We start from the raw sequence: 25,659 nt of genomic DNA on the forward strand, positions 1-25,659 counted from the left end.
TCCTTTTTGGTTCCATATGGATTTTAGAATAGTTTGTTCAAATTTCTGAGAAAAATGAAATCTGGTAGTTTGCTAGGAATAGCAGTGAATCTGTAAGTTGTTTTGGGCAGTATGGCCACTTTAACAATATTGATTCTTCCTATCCATGCACATGAAATGTTTTTCGATTTGTTTGTGTCTTCTCTAATTTCTTTCACAGTGTTTTGTAATTCTCATTGTAGAGATCTTTCACCTCCCTGGTTTAGCTGCATTCCCAGGTGTTTTGTGTGCGCATGTGTGAGTGTGTGGCTACTGTGAATAGGACTGAATTCTTGAGTTGGTTCTCAGCTTGGACATTATTAGTGTATAGAAATTCTACTTATTTTTGTACAGTGATTTTGTATCTGAAATTTCACTAAACTTGTTTATCAGTGCTAGGAATCTTTAGGTAGAGACTATGGGGTTTTCTAGGTATGGAATCATATCATCTACAAAGATAGAAGGCATCTCTATTTGGATGCCTTTTATTTCTTTCTTTGTCTTGCCTGAGTCCCCTGGCTAGTACAGTCTCTGAGGGTTTTCTGTATTTCTGTGGAGTTGGTGGTAATGTCCCTTTGTCATTTCTGATTGTGTTTATTGGGATCTTTTCTCTGTTTTTCTCTATTAATCTAGCTATTTCTCTATTAATCTTATTATTTCAAAGAACCAAATTTTGGTTTTACTGATCTTTTGCATGGATTTTCACATATCAATTTAGTTCAGCTCTGATTTTGGTTATTTTCTTCTGCTACCTTTGGGACTGGTTTGCTCTTGTTCTTCTAGTTCTTACAGGTGTGACGTTAGCTGGTTAATTTGAGATCTAACTTCGTGATACAGGCATTTAGCACTATGAACTTTCCTCTTAATACTGCTTTAGCTATGTCCCAGGGATTCCGGTACATTGTATCTTTGTTTTCATTTGTTTCAAAGAATTTTTTGAGGCTGGGCATGGTGGCTCATCCCTGTAATCCCAGCCCTTCGGGAGGCCAAGGCAGGCAGCTCACTTGGGCCCAGGAGTTCGAGACCAGCCTGGGCAACATGGCTAAGCCCAGTCTCTACAAAAAATACAAAAATTTGCCAGGTGTGGTAGTGCACACCTGTAGTCCCAGCTACTCAGAAGGCTGAGGCAAGAGGATTGCTTGAGCCCAGGAGGCAGAGGTTGCAGAGAGCCGAGATCACACCACTGCACTCCAGCCTGTGTGACAGAGAAAGACCCTGTCTCAAAAAAAAAAAAAAAACAAAACAAAACCTGTGTTAATTTCATTCTTTGCCCAAAAGCGATTTAGGACCAGGCTGTTTAATTTCTATGTAACTGTATAAAAACTTAATTTCTTAATCTGAATGTTTGTTAGGTATCTCCACAGTACAAATAATAAGACTACTAAATTGATCATCAGGAGATCTGGTTGTATTTCCTGCTCTGCAACTAAATGGCAGAGGTAAAAGGCTAAAATAGACTTTAAGTTTCTTTTATATATCAGTATTTTTGTTTAGGAATAAGAGTGGGTCAAACTAGATATACTGTATATCATTTTTAGGTCTCAAGTTGTAGAAAACAATACATTTCAAGTTGTTTATATACTATGAAAAATCACTATTATATACATTCTCACTAACAGCACATAATTTGAGAGAAGCTAGATAAAGCTTTTAAAGGCTAACTGTTGAGGTCTAATTTGTTTCTGAACCTATCTTCAGAATGTGATTCAAGTTTGCAGAGAGTCAAAAGACAGTATATTTTTCACTGTACTTAGAATAAGGCATTGAAACTGAGTTTTACACCAAGTGCTAAACACATTTCTCAGCAGCTGCAACTAGTGACAAACCAGTACCACTCTCATGTGAGCTCCTAGAAGGTTGGGCGTGTTGTATATTCATCTAGAGTAATTTACTTTTTAGTTATTGCTCTGTAGATGTTAGTTGAAACAACAAACCCAATATACACATCAATCTCCCCAAATGAGAGTTATCACTAAATTCATCCGAATCTGTCTCATAGTTAAGGCATCAACATCACTGATTAGAAAAACATTAAAACTTATTTCTAATGTCAAGTGTATCCCAACTGCAAACAATCTATAGCTAAGTGGCCAAATAGCTTATAAAATAATCTGCTATTTTTTTTTTATTTTCTGAGGAGTCTCGCTCTGTCGCCCAGGCTGGAGTGCAGTGGCGGCATCTCAGCTCACTGCAAGCTCCGCCTCCCAGGTTCACGCCATTCTCCTGCCTCAGCCTCCCATGTAGCTGGGACTACAGGCACCTGCCACCATGCCCGGCTAATTTTTTTTGTATTTTTAGTAGAGACGGGGTTTCACTGTGTTAGCCAGGATGGTCTCAATCTCCTGACCTCATGATCCACCCACCTCGGCCTCCCAAAGTGCTGTGATCACAGGCGTGAGCCACCGTGCCCAGCCAATAATCTGCATTTTTAATTCCCCTCAGGTACAACTCAAACAATTATGAAACATGAATTAAGAAATTTGCTACATTTGGCAGACTAATAAGTTCCTACTAAAATGGGTTATACTATCTGGTATACTGCATTATTGGAACGGGAACTTTATACATAAACACCTGGAAATGCTAAATACAATGTAACATATACCTGAAATGCTGAGCTAGAAAGAAAATAGTCATCGGCTACAAATGAAGAAAATGCTGACGACCAATAAAGTGCACTGGTGTTGCCCATGAGGAAAGTGTAGGCAGTACTAAGAATTGGCTTTTACCAACTACATAGGGAAAGGACACAGAGGAACTGGAACTAGAGCCACAGAAGAGTCACATGATCAACAAAAGGTTAAAGTAGAGGGAAAAACTGTTTCCAATCAAATGTCGGGGAAGCATATCCAACTTGCTCTACCTCTGGAGCAGGGGAAGAAAAGGGGCTCCTGGATAATTTGTCAGCCAGGTTCCAATGTCACTCAGGTCTGATTCAAATTTGAATTTATACTACCCAGATGGACTAGAAATCCTTATGTTAAGAATTTAACACAAAAATCAACTCAAGGCTTGAGATATTCTTGAAGCACCTGGCAAAGCAATCACAAAATCACTCTGGAAGGACGTAACTTCAAGCCAGTAGCACTTCAAATAATACCATATTAAGATTAGTGAGCAACAGTCCAAATTCCTAACAAATACCAAAATTAAATAATCAGGTATGTATGTAACACAACAGGACAATTTGACAGCTTCTGTTTAATAAGAAGTACCATGAGAATGCAACAAACACTACGAAAATATTAAAGCAGAACACAGTTAACCACCTTCGCTCCAACTAGTGATCACAACATCTCTCTTATCCTCTGAAAGAGTATGTATTACAATTTTTGAATTCCTCCATTTTCTATCCCCTGTTTCATAAAACGCATTCTGACAGAAGGAACTATCTTAAAATCCCACATCAGCCAATGGTATTTAGCTGAATATATAAAATATTCACCCATTTTAACAATGAGTATGACCAAAAAAAAAAAAATCTACTGAGGAAAAACTTTGCAACACTGTGTCTAAAAAACTTGATAGCATTCTGAAAATCACTTAAACATGGCTCATTTTAAACCTTGTTAATGTCTATATCATTGAAGATTACTTAAAACAATTTTTATATTGCCATCTTTCTTCTGTAAACTATAGCCAATCCAAGAAGTAGTACACAGATTTAAAAATAGTCACAATATTTAAAAGTGGTATGTCTACTCATATTCATTAATAGAAGAAATGCTATGGGAAAATATATGTAAACTACTTAAATTTTAAATCTGAAAGTGGTTGGGGATGGAAGAGATTTATTTTGTGCCCAATAACCATGATGTATGTTTATTAGAACAAACTGGGTACAAGTGTGACTGTATTCATTTTAATAAGGAAATGAGGAAGGAAAATAGACATTAAAATTTTTGAAAAGTTAAGCATTTGGAAATTTTATCATCATTTACAGGTTTCATTTTTCACTTCTTTAACTTTCACTGCTATCTAGGTTAAATAACTATGCCCCCACCTACCCGCCTACTTACTCCCGCTAGGGTATAACATCTAATATTCAGAGAGAACCTGAATTTGCTTTAGAACTTCCTCAAGCTCTCTCAGAGAAAATCATCAAAAGAAAACAATTCATATTAAAAGTTAATACGATAGTACCTTTTTTCATTAGGACTTTAGCCAGAAGTTTCTGTAACTTTCCCTAAAGGATCCAAATATAAAAGAATATATTCTATTTTGAAAAAGTATGCTTCATACTATGTGTAAGGCCTATAGCACAGAAACCGAAATTTTGTTTTCTCCAAATAAGTAATACTGATTCAGTAACTACTATTTTCCAATGATATCTCAATATCCTACGTACAGGATAGTTTAATAAATTACTTACTTCAGGTCCTGTAGAAGGTCTTTTGCATTAAGCATGGTTATTAAAGAGGTGGTAGCTGCAGGAATTATGATAATGGGTGTTCGAGATCCTATAAAGACAAGATTTTACAGGTAGAAAATATATTATTAGAAATTATACTTACTTTCTCTACTAAAAGTTAAAAGATTATAAATTGTAACTTTAACTTTGATCTAAAAAATATTTTAAGCCAGTGGATATTAAAAAATATTTAATAATCAGTGTGGCTTGGGCACTAATAAATCAGAATGGATACCAAGCACAAACATGTGATATAGCTGCACAAGAAAATTATCAGGCCTGGTTTTGCAATCATTTACTTTTTAAAGTTAAGTTTAAAATCATATGCACAACCTCACCTTTCTTCTGATTTGGGGGAGGTCTTGCTTGAGAAACTGTGAAAAAGAAAAAAAATCACAACTCTGTGTCATAAAAACCATATTCTTATTTTCAAACTTACAAATAAGGGATATTTTTTAAATTATGTGTATTCCCATATGACTAACTGTAAATCAGAAGACTTTTTTTACAACTATCTTCTCAACACTCTGTTTGACAAAAATATTAAAATGCATTATTCAACAATCTGTAGTCAAAAGGAAAGTGAATATACAACATCCATAGTTCTGTTTTCTGCAGTTTCAGTTAACCACAGTCCACTGTGGTCTGAAAATATTAAATAGAAAATTCCAGAAACAAACAATTCACAAGACTGAAACTGCACATTTTTCTCAGGAGCATAATGAAATCTCACACTGCCCCACCCAGGATGTGAATGCTCTTTGTCCAGCATATCCACATTCTATACACTACCTACCCTTTAGTCACTCAGTAGTCATCTCCCTCACTGTTATCACAGTGCTTGTTTCAAGTAGCCCTTGTTTTACTTGTGAATGGCCTCAAAGTGCAAGAGTGATAAGGCTGACAATTTGGATATGCCACTACCAAAAAAAAGACATTAAGTGTTTCCCTTAGGTGAAAAGGTGAAAATCTCTACTACTAAGTAGACAAGAAAATCTCTACTACTAAGTTGAAGAGAAAAAAATAAAATAAAATCACATCCCAAGGTTGCTAACATCTACAATAAAAATACTGAATCTACCATCCGTGTAACTGCGAAGAAGAAAAAGAAATTCGTGCTACTTTTGCCTTTGTACCTCAAACTGCGAAAGTTTCAGCCACAGTGAGTGATAGTGTTAAGATGGAAAAGGCATTAAATTTATGGGAGACATAAGAGAAACATGTTCTGGTTGACCGAATCTGGTTTGGTACTATCCCTCCCTGGTTTCAGGTATTCGCTGGGGGGGTCTTGGAATGTATGCCCTGCTAGTAAGTGGGGACTACTGTATTACAATGCCAGGCACTGAGTATCTTACATTCATGGATGTTCAGGTCTAGCAAAAAAGAGAAGAGTGAGACAAGAAATAATTTCATAATAAGCTGATTACCACTGTAATAACTGTGAAAAGAGAGCATACGAGCAAATATTACTGTGCGAAGTGCGAATACGCTTAACCATTTTGGAAGAAAAGGAAAGAAGTTATTGAGAGCTAAGGCTAAAAGATTCCTTTTATTTTTTTTTCTTTCTTTTAAAAATTGTTTCTTGTCTCTTTTTAGGTGAGAAATACAGCATCACAGGTAATCAGTCATGTGTATGTGAAGGTCTATATTATCTGAAAATGACCATATGATTGATTGTGATCATGTTATACATACACAAATCTTCCTATCTTTCTTTTTAACAAAAACAGGGTCTCGCTATGTCACCCAGGGTTGATCTCGAACTCCTGAGCTCAAGCTATCCTCCCACCTCAGCCTCCCAAAGTGCTGGGATTACACAGGTGAGCCACTGAGCCTGGCCCATATGTTTGTATTTTGTTTATATACAATGAACTTTTAATGCTTAGAAATATTTGTTGACATAATGGTAATAATAACCTAACATAAGATGAATACATCTTAGGATAAAAAGTGCTGCAAGTTCTATTTTCAGTATTTGACCATACAACAACTCAATGTGCTACAAGCTGTGCTTGAGTTTTGTTTTTTAAATGACAAAAATAAAGAAAAATTTAGGAGACTTAAAATTCTAATTCAATGTCAGTTCTTAAAAATGGATACCATCTTTAAAGTGAATAACACAGCACACACACTTTCAGAAAATGTTCTATTTAAAAAGCAACAAAATGCTACATTTTCACTAATTCTTTGTAATCCTTTATATAGCTCTCTCATTGTGATAAACTATCATAGGATTCAGTAGTATGACCTTCCCAGCCACAGAAAGCAGATAACTATATACACAAACACATACTGAGACATATGCCTTTACTATTACAGTTTTCTTATCTTTCTTCTTGCTGAGAAAAAATACTAGAATTTTCTTAAATCAATTTGAGAAATGAAGGGTCATGGATAAATCTCATTGGCTACATAGTGTCATGTGGAATATAATATAGTCTCGGTAAATATTTGGCATTTGTTGGAGAGATAAAGGGGTAACAGGATGGATAAACAGGAAACAGGAGTTGCTATTATGACTAAAGGGAACTACAAAAAAACAAAGAGGTTTCAAGAAAGAAATCTGTGATGGACAGATGAAAGGAAGGCAGAGAGGGGGGAGAGGAAGAGAGGGAAGAAGAAAGAGAGAGCAAGGGAGAAATCTCTGACTGAAGTACTGTTGGATTTGGTAAGGAAATCCACAAATGCCCTCAGGAATTTAGGCAAACATTTACTAAACTCAAGGCTGAGAAGACCCAATATAAGAAAAAGGCAAAATAAAAAAACTCACAAATGTTAAAAATAAAGTTTAGAGGTTTAGTTAAAAAAGATAACTGCAAAAGAATATAAACAAGTTCCCTAGTATGTAAGGACCCAGACTGAGACACTGTGATGAACATGTCAATGAGAAGCTTGATCTTAACGGGGGAGGGGGAGAGAAACATAAGGAGTTTGTATGACAGAGTGATCAACAGCAAAGGTCTGTACTCAGATTATTTTAGTTCATATCCTTATTTTGCCACTGTCTAGGCAAGCTGATTAACTTTGCTCGGCCTCAGTTTCCTCAATCGTAAAAGAGATAATAGTTTCTATATCTTGATACTGCTGTGAGAATTTAAAAAATAATAATGCATGCTAAAGTCCTTAATTAGGTGTTAGCACATACTTACCATTTACTGAATCCTGCAACTACAGTAGATGCTAACTGCTGCCACTTCTACTACTACCGCTACTCAAGCAAGTGTGCTAATTGCCAATTTACAAGCTGAGAATAAACCATAAGAAAAATTACTGTTGCTTTGTTTGATTTCAAATAAATTAGATTCTTAAGAAACATTTATTTGGAGCCTATGTACAAGCATCACTGCTAAGTTATTATTAAATTGCAAATAAAACAGAAGTAATTCCTGCCCTCAAAGAGCTTTCAGCAGAGTACGGGAGCTCAGACCATAAACAAAAATGCAACCAAACACATAATCTAATTGGAACACATACTAAGGGAACAAAATGAGTGTATAGTGGCAGAAAAGTGTCCTTTAGATATAATGCAAACAGCTTCTCAAAGAAAGTGGCATTTAAGCTGAAATTTGAAAGATGAAAACAAGCCAACTTGCGAAGAACAAGTAGGCGAACAGTCCAGATAAGAGGTAGGAATACGGGCAAATACCATAGGCAGGAAGAAACTGCTGCACTTGGGGAACTGAACAAAGCAGATGTGTAGACCACAGGGAAGAAAGGAAGAATGGCAGGAGATGAGGTTACAAATATATGCAGAGACCAATTCATGTAGGGCTTTTTAAGCAATATTAAGTTTACATTTAAGTGACACTGGAAAGTCCTATAACTATTAAGCCAGAAAGTGAAAAGATTTTATTTTCATGTCACAAGTCTGGAAGAAAAAAAACAATGGATTTGGACAAAGGATCGAAAAGAGTACAAGTGTGAAGGCAGAAAGCTCAGTTAGGACTATTACAACAGTCAACAATGGTGCTACTCAAACTATGTGTGGTTGAGTTTTTGTTTTAAATTCCAATTCAAAGCCAACTGAATAAAATATAATAGCAATGAATTTCTAGAAAGATGGTTATGTACTCAGATGCTATGACACTATTTTACCCTCAATTTCTATATCTATTTTGTTGGCACCAGAAATAAAAAGGTGCCACCAGAAATAAAAAGGTTGACACCAGGCAACCGACCACACTGAGACCCACTGGTCTAGAGAGATGATGATGGTTTCTACTTGAGTTGTGGTAGTGGAGATAAAGAAAAATAGATAAATTTGGAATACAGAAAAGGCACATCTGACAGAACCCACCAACAGAAAAGGAGTAAAGAAATGTGATGAATAAAGAATAACTTCCAAGTTTTTGATTTAAGAAACAAAGTTGATTGTGGTGTCACTCTATGAAAAAGCAGAAGACTATAGAGTAAGAGACCTTGGGGAAAATAGCAGGGAAAAATTTATCTTAATTAGTTTTAAAATGCCTACGGCAAATCCAAATGTTACACAGACAGTTAATATAAGATACCAGAGGTTTGAATTGGAGATAACAAATTTGGAAATCATCAGCACATAGATTTAAAACTATGGGATAAGAGGAGAAGTACTCCTTCCCTAATAATACTCTTATAATTTCTTATGCCTGTCTTTACTTTAATCTCTTAATCCCATTATCTTCGTAAGCTGAGAATGTATGTCACCTCAGGACCACTATTGTACAAATTGATTGTAAAACATGTGTGTTTGAACAATATGAAATCAGTGCACCTTGAAAAAGAAGAGAATAACAACGATTTTCAGGGAACAAGGGAAGATAACCATAAGGTCTGACTGCCTGTGGGGTCAGGCAGAATACAGCCATATTTTTCTTCTTGCAGAGAGCCTAAAAATGGGCATGCAAGTAAGAGAGATATCGCTGAATTCTTTCCCCAGCAAGGAATACCCTGGGGAAGGAATGCATTCCTGGGGGGAGGTCTATAAAGGGCTGCTCTAGGAGTGTCTGTCTTATGTGGTTGAGATAAGGACTGAAATACGCCCTGGTCTCCTGCAGTACCCTCAAGCTTACTATGATTGGGAAATTCCAGCCTGGTAAATTTTGGTCAGATTGGTTCTCTGCTCTCGAACCCTGTTTTCTGTTAAGATGTTTGTCAAGACAATATGTGCAGAGAGGGACATAGACCCTCATCAGTAATTCTAATCTTGCCTTTGCCTTGTGATCTTTATTGCCCTTTGAAGCATGTGATCTTTGTGACCTACTCCCTGTTCGTATACCCCTTTTAAAATCCCTAATAAAAACCCCTCCCTTTTTAAAATCCCTAATAAAAACTTGCTGGCTTTGTGGCTCAGGGGACATCACGGACCTACCAATATGTGATGTTACCCCTGGAGGCCCAGCTGTAAAATTCCTCTCTTTGTACTCTTTTTATTTCTCAGACAGGCTGACACTTAGGGAAAATAAAAAGAACCTATTTAAATATTGGGGGCTGGTTCCCCCGATACTTTCAACTGCCTGTATTTATGAATCCACTGGAAAACATGCGCCTCTTGTTAGTTATATTCCCTAAATGAATTTTGAGAGGTTGGAAATTTTTAGAGCTTTAGAGGTTTAAAGTGTTTAACTGTAAACACTTTAAAACATTAAATTTACCCAGAGACTTGCCTGGCACAACAGCACTAAATAAATATTTGATGAAATGAGAAATAAAAATTTGTAAATGCTCAAAAAACAGAACTCCACCCTTGAGGTATCTCATTCAAAGAGAGAACAGGTGAGACAGTCTCTCATTTCCAAATTATGCAAACTCTACCCAACAAATAACAGTTATACTTCTATAATCCCCCTTCTTACACTGGCCATATATATTTTGGGCATTCACATTTTTCAGATTTTAAAGAAATAATACTAGTGTACATGTCAGATATTAAACAATATCCTTTCAAAACTGGGCTACACCCCCATAAGCAGATGCATTTAATAGTTTTGGCAGCAAAATAAAAATACACTGATTAGGACAAATAAAGACTTCAAACTACTACTATCCATTCCAATCAAGTCTTATTGCTGAATGAGAGCAAAAACCTTAATTATTTTAGAATGATGGGTAGGAAATGTGGATGTATGGGTGTGAAGCAGTTAAGTGGAAGCAGAAAGCAGAAAGTTCACATGGATGAGCATTAGAATATCTGAGGTATGATGAGACACTCATTCAGAGTAATTTCCATTGGTTTAATCCCCAGGGCACTTTAGCTGAAAAGTAAGCTAGAACATTAAGAGGTGAAAGACTTAGAACCCCTTACTTTACACATATGATCTTCCCCTAGCCACATACCTGGCTAGTAAAATCCAGTCCCTTTAATTTTATCACAAGACACATATGAACAAAATGGTTTGTTTAGGTATCAGTGCCTCTCCCAGCCCTTTCCTTACATACTAACTTCTTTTATGAAAATGCGAAATAGAAAAAATTTTACATCACAGATTCTAAGTTAGAATCCTCAGGTGGTGGCTTTTCCCCTTTTATATAATACCATTTCTGACATACCATAACCTCCCATCCCTACCTTACAAAGAAAAACAAACAATTCTCTTATCTGTGATTCAACTGCCTCCACAATATTCCTATACTTCATGTTTAGTATTCTTTGGGCCCAACCCCATCTGTCCATCCCTATTTCCTTCACTTTTTTCTTCCTTCCTGTAAAAAGCTCCTTTAGCTTCTCTTAGTTTCTGGACAAGAGCCTATTATATAGAAATTCAAATAATATTTGTTGAATTTAATTGTTCTTCTTATGCTCTCACGATGGATTCTGGTATGATCATCCCTACTGAAAATTAGTCATGTCATCTTAACTACATCCAATCTAGTCTAAGTATAACAAGGCTGACAGAGCACTCCTCTTCTCCACACCTACTTAATAACAGCAATGACAAAAATTTCAAACAAACCTACTGTCAAACAAAAAACAAAAACAAAACAAGGAAATACTAGCCACATCTAAGAGGAGTATGAATACAAGACACAGGGAAATCACACTGCAAAAACATCCCAATATAAGCCCCATGTACCATACTTTTGATGTGCCTCCAGAAAATATTTAATATTCATAATCTACATAATTTTAGAATTAGCCTGTGTACATACTATGAATAAGAGGATATCCAAATCTGCACTATTGATACTGTGAAATTCATGCAGAAGATTCAGTTAAGTTCTTGCCTGTGCCTTTCCAATCCTTTATTTTCTTTCTTCATACTCACTTTCAACAGCACTGATGAGTTTAAAAAAAGGGGGGGGGGGGGAAGGGGGGACAGGTGGTATAGCCTAGCACTGAAATTATGCTAAATAAATGTAAAAATAAAACAAACACCAAACACCAAAAACAAACCCAAAAGACCAAAAATAAATACAGGGTTGGTATCTAAATGATCTATAAAGATCAGTCTTTTTAGTTACTAGGAATAGGGGGAAGACTTTTTCTAAAATAACTTCAATACCAGCTTTGCTTAACATATTTAAAAAAAAATGATACAGAATTTTAGGTGTTCAACACAGATATCTCAAGTTCTAAGCATCAAAGCTGAATATGATTCTATTAAAATTATAATTCTGTGCTGCTGCAGGAAAAAAATTCACATCTGTACATACTACCACGGAACTATGAGAGAACTGATGAAAGGATGTATATACATAAATAGCTTTTAAACATTTAAAAATGTTTTAAAACATGTTTCTAAAATCTTAACCAAAATGAAAACATTTTCTTAAAAAGTTTCTTTAACTCTTCTCTATACTATTTATTCAAGTAAATGTTCTATAGTATAAATCCATTATTGAAAAACAGTGTTTTATAACCTATTTTATCAATGACCTTTGAATCAAATTGGGGAAAACATTACTTCGGTAAAGAATATCAGTCGGGCATGGTGGCTCAAGCCTGTAATCCCAGCACTTTGGGAGTCCGAGGCAGGCGGATCATGAGGTCAGGAGATCAAGACCATCCTGGCTAACACAGTGAAACCCCGTCTCTACTAAAAATACAAAAAATTAGCCGGGCGTGGTGGCAGGCGCCTGTAGTCCCAGCTACTTGGAAGGCTGAGGCAGGAGAATGGCGTGAACCCAGGAGGCAGAGCTTGCAGTGAGACGAGATGGCGCCAGTGTACTCCAGCCTAGGTGACAGAGCAAGACTCTGTCTCAAAAAAAGAAGAAAAAAAAAAAATATATATATACACACACACACACACACATATATACACATATATATACACATATGTGTGTGTGTGTGTGTGTGTGTGTGTATATATATATATATATATATATATAAAACAAAATCCAGTTCAGCTGCTTAATACACTATAGGAAAATAAATAATTTACTATGCTTTCACTTTATTTATGTCTTTCTGCTAAAAACATGAACATTTACTAATGATGCTGACTGAAGTTTAGCAAGCATTTTATGTATATTATCACAGTTTTGAGATCTGCTTAAACAGTATCGACAGTCTTCAAAGAAACATGACTTTGCAATGTATTTTAAGTAAAATTTAAGTTTGTTCAAAGCATTATACGCATACTAAAAACTTGCACTGTTACGATCTTTTGAAAGAAAACAAAAAGCAAAGTTCTATATTTCTACCTGGTCTTGGTACTGGCTGGGCTGCAGGAGTCTGAGTCTTCCGGGCAGATGCACCCTCCTTTAAAAGAATAAGAATTGATATACAAGATCAAAGTTTCTTTACATAATAAACACTTTAATTATTCCAAAGAAATCTCATATCTCTCTGTCTCTTGTTCTGTTTTTCTCACTCAGTTGGTTACTCCACTGAACATGTTATGACCTACAGTTTAAGAAAAAAATAAAAATGAAAACTCTCCTGATCTTTTATGCTATTAGTCATGAGATCATAATAAACATCTTTAGCATAAAATAAACTTAGTTACTACAGAGTAGTTACTGTAAGCATGTAATATTTTTAAATGATTTGCTTAACTGCTGACAATTTTAATATTCTCAGAAATGTCACTGCCTGTTCTAAAATCAAGTCAATCTTTTTTTCTCTAGACAATCTCAAAATAAATAAATGATATATACCCTCCTGTTGGAAAAACCTAAAATATGTTATATTGGAATGTATTTAAAAAACAAACATTTCAAATAATTAAATGCCTTTAAAATATTCAGGAAAAATCACATTTATAAAGAAGAGATGTTACATTTGAATTAAGAGCAGATGAGAGTATCTTAAAAACTAAATGACAAATCTCAATAATTACTGAAAATGTAAGATGTACATGGAAATATGGTAAGTGTTGAAGTATATCAATTATATACTCAAGGATAGATGCCTCTGAAATGCTTAAGATTCTTAAAATGTCTGTTTTTAGTGCAATAGTTTCAATCATATTCACAGTGATATTTCATAATACATTTTTCTTTATAGAAAGTTGCAAGTGTAAATTTCATAACTATGAATTCATAAAGACTTTACACTAGTTGTACATAACAGAAGGAAATTTGACAAATTATCAGGGGAGGTACATAAATATATAAAAATTAAAATCAATATTAGCATCACAAAAAACATTTCCAAAGAAATACTGCTAAATACTAATTATAATTACATTACATTTTCTTCAAAATTTGAGATGGTAAACGTGGTAAAACTGTTTGAAATAGCAGGCTATCCCATGGCATTTTTAAAAAAATAAATGACTATAAAAATGAGTACAGGAGAAAAAAAGACTTTCACTTCAATACAGTGGTATTCCTAGCATTCAGTTAGAACATCACAGAAACCATTCTTTATTACAAGAAACAACAGCCGCAGGAGCAGGTAGGTAGCAAAAACTCCAAGAAGGGGAAAAAAAAAAAAAAAGACACCTGAGGACAGCAAAATATCCTTTTTCCAACATTCTCACTATTGTGCATTTAGTTATTAATATATATTGTTGTATTTACTACTGAGTCATTCTGGGTGCTGGTTTCATAGATGTATTGTTCATAAAAATTTATCAATCATACTTATGATATGGTTTTCCTCCAATTATATTACATTCAGGTAAAACTTTAAATGTAAAAAAAAAAGTGAGTCATAAGGTGGAGAGCATATCAAACATTTAACATCATTATGATGTGGGGGAACCTTCTGATTATATTTGTCTCTAAGTTCATGTTAGGGGACATAACTGTTTTTATTCTTCTTTGTAATTCCAGTACCTGGAGCATAGTAGGCTCTGGGCACTGCAGCTAGTTGAACTGAACTGCACCTAGATTTTTAAAAAATCAGAAGCCAGCGGATAATCATTAAATAGGAATCCATTAAAAGGAACATTAGCCCCTATATAAAGAATCAACTAGACATTATATAATAAGAGTAAACTAATCATATTACTTACCTATTCTAGTATGTAAATACTGACTCGTGGGGATGTGATTTAAGAGGAAAAACATAGAAAATGAGACAGAAAAACAATGAGCAGGCATATATGCAGACATCTTCTGTCCACATTTAACCATGAGTCTGGCTAGATTCAAATCAAAGCCCTTCTTTTTTTTTGGATTAGAGTGGCCTAAGTTCAAAATCACCAGAATAAAAATTATGTGCATATAAAGATAACTACACAAACCCAAAGTGATCCAATTAACTGCTGAATTAGTTGTACACCTGTATTATATAACAAAGAGTACGAATTTTACAACATGGGTCAGGCAAAAGGTATAAGCATATGTAAATAATATGGAAAAAAAAACCTTTTCCACTATAAATTGTAACCCTTAGGAATTTTTGTCTATTTTTGAATAAGCTCAAAACTTGATCCTTTTAAATACCAATAATGGGTATTTTCTGTTTTCCTAGTAATAATCCTTGTTTGATGACCCAATCACTCCCTTTTGGCAATAAGCTCTATCCTCTGGTCACTAGGAAAGGTTTATATCCTAGACTACATCTATCAAAAGTCCTTCTCTGGGATTATTTTTTATAGACTAGAGCTAGCTGTTAAAACCACTAGCTACAAGGAAATAAGCCTAAAATCACTGAAGATGATGACCCTTGACTCATGGAGAAAATGCATTGGCAGAATGAGAGAATTAAGCTATAACGCAAGAAAAGAGGTAGAATATAATACCCTTTATAATATCTACTATCTATTTCTAGTGGCCTGCAAGACCTACTTTACCCTTAACCATTCTTGATTACATGAGTCAAATCTCCCATCTCAGCACTCTACAAACCCCACACACACTTTCATTTGCCTCAGTTGAATCAAAGTCCTGTCCGTTGCAATAGAAAAAAAATGTTACCTAATTTTGTCTTCTCAAGGCTTACTGAAAATTTCAGTTGCCAAGGTCAGTACAGTACAACTTTAATTTTTGAGTTGGTATACACACCCACCCCGCCAATACACATACAAAGAGTTATACAGTTGTGACACACAACAGACTAATGACAAAACAGTAGAATATGACCTTCTTGGAACAAAACTGGGAAGTTCTTTGCAAATCACGCCATGAATTTATAGCCATTTCTAGGACTCCCCAGCCAACACCACCCAAGAGGCTAAAAGCACATTCTACTCTGATTTCCATTATTTTTAAGTAAAGGTGGAGTAGTCACTGCATAACGGAATGCAGAAATCAACCCCACCACCCTCCACCCTAAAGATGAAGAGACAAAGGTGAAGTCATTTTTCAAAGGCTATACGCACGCGCGCGCGCACACACACACACACACGCGGAATGTATTAAGAAACAGAAAAAATAATCTGGAATATGGAACAGACTGACAATTCTATATTTTTAAAGATTTGGATTGGAAGAAAAAACACTACCCAGCTGGGAAAAGAAAGGTATCGGCACAAAAACAAAAGAGCTGACAAGTTGTGCTAAGTGGAGAGGAAAACCTGCTTTCTCTTGAAAAGTCAGAAGCATTATAATTTCACCAAGACTTGAGGCATTCTAGAAAAGTAATAACTGAATTAACACAGAAGGGAAAAACAGTGAGAGAACCACATTTGCGAAGAATAAAAATACAAAACAAAGTATGCTGTTTACAAGCAATCCTTGCTTTCATTATTTTAGCAAATGAGATCATCTAAAATCTTCTGATATTTGCAAAGTACCAGTATGTGCTGCTTAAACAAGTGGAATAGATATCGTAATATATAATACCATCAGAAAAAAATATTTGTTGCAAGTGAAAAAGAACACACTATATACATTATATTTAATTTTAAAATGTTACCTGAAACAGTGAAATATTGAAAACTTTTTTTTAAAAAAACAGGATCTCACCCAGGTTGCAGTGCAGTGGTGCAATCTCGGCTCACTGCAGCCTTGACCTCTGGGGCTTAAGCAGTTTTCTCACCTCAGCCTCCAGGCACGCACCACCATGCCAGGCTAGTTTTTGTTTTTTTTGTTTTTTGTTTTTTGTTTTTTGGTGGAGACAGGGTTTCGCCATGTTGCCCAGGCTGGTATCAAACTCCTGAGCTCAAGTCTCCCAAAGTGCTAGGATTACAGGCGTGTACCACCACGCTTGGCCTGAAAGTTTTTATGAAGAAAACATATATAGAACATATATGCAGACTCCAGGAGTTTCCGATCTACTTTTCTGTTGTATTAATAAGGGCAAAAGTCACATATGTTTTAAAAATTATTTAAATATTAGTCATACCCTTGAATGCTTTTACCTTTATTTTAAAAAGTAACTTATTCCTATGAATTCTGGATAATTAGAATTCCCAAAGATTAGAATGTTTAAATATGTGTGTGAATCTCTTTTTTTTTTTTTTTTTTTTTGAGATGGAGTCTTGCTCTGTCACCCAGGCTGGAGTGCAGTGGTGTGATCTCGGCTCACTGCAACCTCTGCCTCCCAAGCTCAAGAGAGTCTCCTGCTTCAGCCACTCAAGTAGCTGGGGCTACAGGTGCGCACCATCAATGTCCGGCTAATGTTTGTATTTTTAGTAGAAACGGGGTTTCACCATGTTGGCCAGGCTGGTCTCAAATTCCTGACCTCAAGTGACCCACCCGCCTCTGCCTCCCAAAGTGCTGGGATTACAGGCATGAGCCATTGCGCCCGGCCTGAACTTCTAAACACATTGAATGAGTCTTTTTTTTAAGGGATCAGGCCTCATTTTGTTGCACAAGTTGGTCTCAAACTTCAAGCAAACCTCCTGCCTTGGCCTCCTAAAGCGCTGTGATTGCAGGAGAGAGCCACCATGTCCAGCTAGTCTTTTATAAGAGTGTTTTGAGAAACCTGTTGTAGAAAAAGGAAACAGCAATTCTGGGGACAAATTACAATGAGGCTAAAAAATATAAAGGATTTTAGAAGCAAAACATTACAACATAAATAATAAGCACAATTTTTTTAAGACTTCTTATAACCTTGAGTTATATGTATACGATATGTTGCTAACATAGAAAACAATTAACATACTTATAAAGCATAGTACTTCCCTCCCTTTAAATATACAGATAAAGGGCTATAAAATTTAAAAATAAATTTATCTTTCTTTCCCTAAGCCCAGAAACTCTCTCCAGAGAAGTAACCACTTAAACGGCTGAGACATGTTCTCTCTCATCACCCAACCTCTAAACAAACTGATTAAGGTAGATGTTGTATCTATTGTACGATGAGAAAATTAAACTACAACAAACAAACAAGCAAAAACCAGTTACTTGCCCAGGTCACATGCCTAGTAAGCAGAACAGATCTGGGCCTTTTTGAATCCAAAGCCTATGCTTCCTAACTACTAATACCTTGTAACCTCTGATTTGAAGACTTCCCTTCACAAACTTTTTTCTCTCTTTCCTCATTCTCTCTCTTCCCATAATTCCAATGTTCCCTTGTTTTGACCTTTTGGCATTTTCTGGATACCTTTATCATGTCTTAGGACATTTGTGCTACTATACCAAAATACCACACACTGGGCAATTTGTAAATAACAGAAACATATTTCTCAAAATTCTGAAGGCTGGAAAATCCAAGATTAAGGCACCTGCAGGTTTTGTGTCTCTCTGCTTCCAAAATGATGTCTTATTGTTGCATCCTCTGGAGGGGACAGACAGTGTCTTCACATGGTGGAAGGTGGAAGGGCAAAAAAGGATTTAAGCTAATTCCCTCCAGCCCTTTTACAGGGCATTAATTCATTTGTAAAGACCATGCCCTCATGACTTAATCACTTTCCAAATGGTCCTACTTCTTAATATCACCACAGTGGGGATTAATTTTCAACACACAAATTTTGGGAGGCATTCAGACCATAACACCTCATTATACTATATAATTCCCTAATTATTTGTCTGCTTCCCCCAATCAGACTGCAAGGTACTTTACTTCCCATCAGAAACTATTACTCCTCCAATCTTGATACAGCCAGGTGCATGGCAGGTGTTTAATCACTATACACTGACTAATTAAAACAAATATATTTGCCTTAGGATTACTGATTCATGACTATTACATTGAGTAAAAACTGCTTTATCTATTAAATGAATATGGCAAAAATAACTGTCACACAGGATTATTAAGAGAATTAAACAACATTCATTCTTTGCACATACACTTTTTTTTTTTTTTTTTTTTTTTTTTTTTTTGGTGAGATGGTATCTCACTTTGTTGCCCAGGCTGGAGTGCAGTGGCACAATCTCAGCTCACTGCAACCTCCACCTCCCAGTTCAAGCGATTCTTGTGCCTCAGCCTCCTGAGTAGCTGGGAGTGCAGGCGTGCACCATCAAACCTGGCTAATTTTTCTATTTTTAGTAGAGACGGGGTTTCACCATGTTGGCCGGGCTGGTCTTGAACTCCTGACCTCAAGTGATCCACCCACCTCAGCCTCCCAAAGTGCTGGGATTACAGGCACGAGCCACCGCACCTGGCCTCTACATACACTTACTGAAAGCATAGTAAGTGCCAAATAAGAAAACAGAAATGCAGAAATATAAACAAGAGCACGAGGTCCCTACCCTCATGGTGCTTGCAATCTAATGAAGGAGCTCGATAATAAATACGTGAAATGAAAAAATTATTAATACAATTACATATGTATTTAGTTACTTGCAATATGCATATGTGTTTCTGTCTGTGTATTTTCAGCTCACTGCCCAAAATAAAGTCGGACTAATAACTGTTAAACAATTTTAACACTCTTTATGTAAGGATAAGTCACGACCTAGCAAACTGAATTCAGCAGCAAATTAAAAGTATTATATACCATGACCTAATGGGATTCATTCTTGGAATGCAAAGGTGGTTCAACATATGAAAAATCAATGTATTAATATTTAATAATACACCACATTAACAGATAAAGGTGAAAAACCCTCATGGTCATCTCAAATGAGGTAGAAAAAAAAGACAAAAATTAATACTCTTTCATTAAAACATTTAAAAATTCAACTAGGAATGGAAGGCAATGTCCTCCACATAATAAAGATACATATGAAAAACCCACAGCTAACATCTTACTCAATGGTAAAAGACAAAGCTTTGTCCCTAAGATCAGGAACAAGACAAGGATGCCCACTTTCATCACTTCTATTCAACATGATACTGAAAGTTCCAGCCAGAGAAATTAGGCAAGAAAAACAGAAGGCATTCAAATTGGAAAGGAAGAGGTAAAATATGTTTGCAGATGACAAGATTTGTATGTTAAATAACCTAGAAATGACACCAAAAAAGTTATATTAATAATAGACAAGTTCTGCAAAGTTGCAGAATACAAAATCAACACACAAAAATTAGTTGTGTTTCTATACACTAACAATAGACGGTCCAAAAAGTAAATTAAGAAAACAATTCCACTTACAATAGCATTAAAAAGGATGAAATACTTAGGAATAAACTTAACCAAGGAAACAAAAGACTTGTACACTGAAACTATAAAATATTGCTAAAAGAATTAAAGACACAAACAAATGGAAAGACATTTGTATTCAGGGACTAGAAAAATATTAAGATTTCTATACTATCAGAAGCACAACACAATCCCTATCAAAACTCAACATTTTTGCAGAAATAGAAAAACTCATCCTAAAAGTCACATGGAATCTCACGGGACCTCAAATACTTAGCCAAACTCATCGTGAAAAAGATCAAAGTTGGAGGACTCAAACTTCCAGATTTCAAAACTTACTGCAAAGCAACAATAAACAGAAGAGGCATAAAGACAGACATACAGATTAATGGACTAGAATACCCAGAAATAACCTCACACGTATATGGTCAACTAATTTTTGACAAGGGTGTCCAGACCATTCAATAAGGAAAGGACAGCCTTTTCAACAAATGGTGCTGGGGAAACTGGATAGCCACACGCAAAAGGACGAAGTTGGACCATTACTTTAAACTATATACAAATTTAACTCAAAAAGGATCAAAAGACTAAACTTGAGTGAAAACTATAAAACTCTTAGAAGAAAACAGAGGAAAAGCTTCATGAAACTGAATTTAGCACTGATGTCTTGGATATGAAACCAAAAGTACAGACAACGGAAAAAGAAACAAACTGGATTCCATCAAAATTTAAAACTTTTGTGCAAAGGATATCAACACAGTGAAAAGGCAACCTACAGAAAGGGAAAAAATATTTGCAAGTCACACATATAAGAAATTAATATCCAGACTATATAAAGAACTCCTGCAACTCAACAATAACAAAACACAAACCAGCCAATTTAAATATGGGCAAAGGATTTGAATAGGTATTTCTCCAGAGATACAGATGGCTAATAAGTGCATGAAAATACACCAGACATCACTAATCGTTAGGGAACAGCAAATCAAATACCATGAGACATTACTTCAAATACATTTGAATGGTTATTATCAAAATCCAGTAACAAAATAAGAAAATAACAAGTATAAATGAGAAGATGGAGAAATTGGAATTCTTACATATGACTGGCAGGAATATAAAATGGCACAGCTATTGTGAAAAGTGTATGATGGTACTCCAAAAATTAAACAAAGAATTAACATATGATCCAACAATTCTGTTTGAGTATATATATCCAAAAAAATTTGAAATCACGGACTTAAATAGATATTTTTACACCCAAGTTCATAGCAGCATTATTCACAATAGGCAAAAAGTAGGAATAACTCTAATGAACGTCAACACATGAACAGATAAATTATATATATACACAATGGGATGTCATTTAGCCTTAAAAAGGAATGGAATTGTAATACATGCTACAACACAAATGAACCTTGAAAACATTATGCTAAACGAAATAGGCTGGACAAAAAAAAAATTCTGTGTGGGTTTGTGACGGTGTTTCTGGATGAGATTAATATTTGAATAGGAAGATTGAGTAAAGCAGATTCCCATTCCTAATGTGGGTAGGCTTCATCAAATTCAATGATGGTCTGAATATTACAAATGGGCAGAGTTAGAAGAGAATGCACTCTCAGCTGGCTGACACAGATCCTGAGACTTCTTAGACTCCATACCTGTGTGAGTCAATTCATTGTAACAATCTCCATATATACACATGTGTGCTTATGTTTTGTGTGTTAAACCACCAGTAAAATAAATACTAATAACTAATATACTAAATCTATATGTGTGTCTATGTACATACACATATAGAGATTTATTTCACAAATTATAAACAGATATAGAAACAGATTCTATTGGCTCCATTTCTCTAGAGAACCCAGACTAATATAGCAATTCAAATTGGAATCAAAAGAGAGAAAAGGTGATACAAATCACAAAATCTTTAAAAGGGGTACTCTTGCATATTAGAAAAACTTTTTTCATTTACTTATCTACTGATTAAAAAATGACATCCATGTGAATGTAGTTGAAATGTTTTATCACAGAACTGCAATTAGCAAAAATCCAAGCATGTCTATAATGCTTGGATTAATATCAAAGTCTATAATGATCTCATATCTTAGGGCACAGATGAATGATTCTGTCATAAGTCTCTCTGAGGTTTAATAAAACCACTATGTTCATTTAAAACTGGCAGAATTATTTTTATAGTGGCAGAGAAACATGGATAAGGTAGATGGTACACATAATCATTTGTGTAACATATGGGTCCATGAACTAAAAGAATATACCAAATAACCGGAAGTGTTAATCAGCGTGAAAAAAGTTGATCTGTAAGTCTTAAGAGCTATGTTCCAGCTTTGACTTGCCACAAAGTGAGGAACTTTGAGAAAATCACTGCCTCTCAGGGTCTTAGTTACTTCACCTATAAAGTGAGAAAAATAAATTTTTAGATGACCTCAAAGGTCCAATTCTGCTCTGAAATTTCATTTTTCTAATGTAAATAATACCTTTTCACTAGAAACAATGCCACTGTAGTACAACCTTGAATGTGCAATTAACTGATTTAAGTTTGAAGACATAATCCAAAATGGGTTTCTTCAAAGGTAGAAGAATGGTATACCATATAAATTTGCTCTTCTTTTGTTCCATGTAAATTAAAACATATTCTCCTGCCTAGTTCCTTCTATCACAGGGTATATCTTTGTAATCAGTTATTAGTTTAGCTGTTTTGGGAATCACAGAATTATAGTTACTGGCATACACGTAGAAAGATAAGTAACAACATTACAAGCTTTAAAAGAAAACATTTAGTATGATTCAATAAACTGACTGAGGAAGCTACACTGAAACAAATCTGTATGTATACTTAACTACCTGAAACCCATCACTGCCCCACAACACACACACACACACAAACACACACACACACACTACAAGTAAGACAGTTAGCTGAAATGTTCTGGAACATTATAAATTCTGGAGACAGTAATAAATTCCGTGAAAAGTTAGAAAAGGGTATATAAAACTCAAAGGTGAGAGAAAATCAGTGAAAAAGAAATATACAATATGTTCATTAGCAAATAAGGATAAATGGAGGATATAAACAGAAATACTACATTTTTCTTTTTTTGGCTCACTAAAACTCAGCAATTCTATTTTCTATGAGACCACATCTTATTTAAAATGGGTGAAAATACAGGAAATGCATGAGAAATCAAAAGAATAACAACATAATACAAACCAAGTTCAATTGGGAACATAAAAGTATCAAAACACAGTGAAAATGAGTGACACCATATGAATTTCAATTAAGAGTTTATATATGAAAGACAAAATTTAAACACCACTTATTTCCAATTATCTTGCTATCTTTATAATGATCTATGTATCCATCAAGGCTATCAGTTTCTTCAAAGAAAGGAACCTATTGATGCATCTCACAACCCCTTGTAGCTTGCATATAAAAAATGCCTAATGTATTTGCCAAAGGTTAGCAAACCCCTTATACAGCCTAAGAAGTTGGGGGCAGGGCACAGAATCAAACCCTAAAAGTCAAACATTATCTCTTGATCTGTAATCCTATAACCTTTACATGTCTCTTGTCTGCTTTGCTGTAACGGTTTGCTGTAGGGGCTTGGTCAGGGTGGTGGGAGAAATTATAAAATTACAGGAAAAAAGCAAACCTTCTTGGAAGGCCGGAAGGTTTTGCAAAAGCCTCTGGATAGGGTTATGGCTGAAAGCAGCCTAATTCTCTTACCTTGAGTTAACAGCTCAGAGTAGGTAAAAAGGAATGTAAGGGAGTTTATCTAAAGAGCTTGTTTACACATGTGGTCCTAAGACTGGCTTTTGATCATTCATAGGACTGCTCTCTCCAGCGGAGGGCGACCAGATTAACTAACCACACATGTGTTGACTCAATGCCTTTGTCATTAAATCTGTGCTGAATAAATGCCGGCAAGGCCAGTTAGTTGGCACGTGGCTGCCACAACTCCTTCTGTGAGTGGCCCCCTGCTCTTTCACTGAATATCAGTGTCTGAGTACGTTATTCATCCATCGTGCAGCCTGGTTCTGTAGGTCAGACCCCGGCACTTTGCAAAGTTCCTTTACACTGAAGTCCCTATTTCTAATCGGGCCATAACCAATCATACTGAAGATGGCTACATGAATCAAGTATGTTCAATGTTCCCTTCTTTCTTCAAAAAAGCCCTTTAGGAAAAAAAAAAATTCTATTTACTTACTTCCAACACTTGCTTTCTTGTTTTGTCTTTTATGAGACAGTGTCTCACTCTGTCGCCCAGGCTGGAGTGCAGTGGCGCGATCTCGGCTCACTGCAATTTCCGCCTCCCAGGTCCAAGTGAATCTCGTGCCTCAGCCTCCCAGGTAGCTGGGATTACAGGCATGTACCACCACGTCTGGCTGATTTTTGTATTTTTAGTAGAGATGGGGTTTTGCCATGTCAGCCAGGCTGGTCTTGAACTCACAATCTCAGGTGATTCGCCCATCTCGGCCTCCCAAAGTGCTGGAATTACAGGCATGAGCTACCATGCTTGGCTCCCAACACTTGCTTTCTATTCGTATCTACTACAGCCATTAAAATAAATACTTTCTGATACTAATAATTTATATTAGGGTAACTATGCTTCTTTGCAAAGTTTTAGTAGAATTTTAAATTTCGATATTTTACATATACTTGAATTTACAAATTGTTTGTTATACTTTAAATAAATTGTGTTAATAATTTTAAATATCAAGAATATGCTGGGTTTGCAAAGAATGGAGAGTAAGCTGCCTGAAATAATTTATTCAAAGGTGCTGACCCAGTGGATGTCACAGTTCTATCAAATTCAACACATGCCCTTTATATTTAGTTCACATGGAACAAGTATTTATATAAGAAATACTTTACAATGACCCCTCTTAACTACCTGAAATGAAATGCACAGGTAATACAACCAATCTACATATATATTTTAAAAATTAATACACTAATACAAATAAAATTTTTAAAGAAATTAATGATAGAGGCCAGGTGTGGTGGCTCAGGCCTATAATCCCCCACACTTTGGGAGGACGAGGTGGGCAGATCACTTGAGGTTAGGAGTTTGAGACCAGCCTGCAACATGACGAAACCGCGACTCTACTAAAAATACAAAAATTAGCCAGGTGTGGTGGCACACGCCTGTAATCCCAGCTACTCGGGTGGCTGACGCAGGAGAATCACTTGAAACTGGGAGGTGGAAGTTGCAGTGAGCCAAGATCATGCCACTGCACTCCAGCCTGGGCAACAGAGCGAGACTGTCTCAAAAAAACAAAAAAAAAGAGAGATTTATGATAAAAATATGCATTTCAGTATGTAAGTCTCAGACATGATTATACCAGAAGATACACTAACCAGATGCTAATACCTATACATAAAGTCATAGTGAATGTAACAATTACAAATGCCCATAAACGGGTATA

General features: G+C 35.6%; 1 protein-coding gene across 1 annotated transcript in view; it reads right to left on the reverse strand.

Annotated features, from left to right (window-relative positions):
• CDC73 (cell division cycle 73) overlaps nt 1–25,659 on the reverse strand; it is a 129,955-nt gene that overhangs the window by 35,192 nt on the left and 69,104 nt on the right. The window contains exons 11-13 of the mRNA XM_001167188.7: nt 13,049–13,106; nt 4,768–4,803; nt 4,391–4,478 (exon numbers count right to left, since the gene is read on the reverse strand). Coding sequence (XP_001167188.1) covers nt 4,391–4,478; nt 4,768–4,803; nt 13,049–13,106 — 182 coding nt within the window. The remainder of the gene's footprint in view (nt 1–4,390; nt 4,479–4,767; nt 4,804–13,048; nt 13,107–25,659) is intronic.

The sequence above is a fragment of the Pan troglodytes genome, chromosome 1, assembly GCF_028858775.2.
Source record: "Pan troglodytes isolate AG18354 chromosome 1, NHGRI_mPanTro3-v2.0_pri, whole genome shotgun sequence".
Taxonomy (NCBI): Eukaryota; Metazoa; Chordata; class Mammalia; order Primates; family Hominidae; genus Pan; species Pan troglodytes.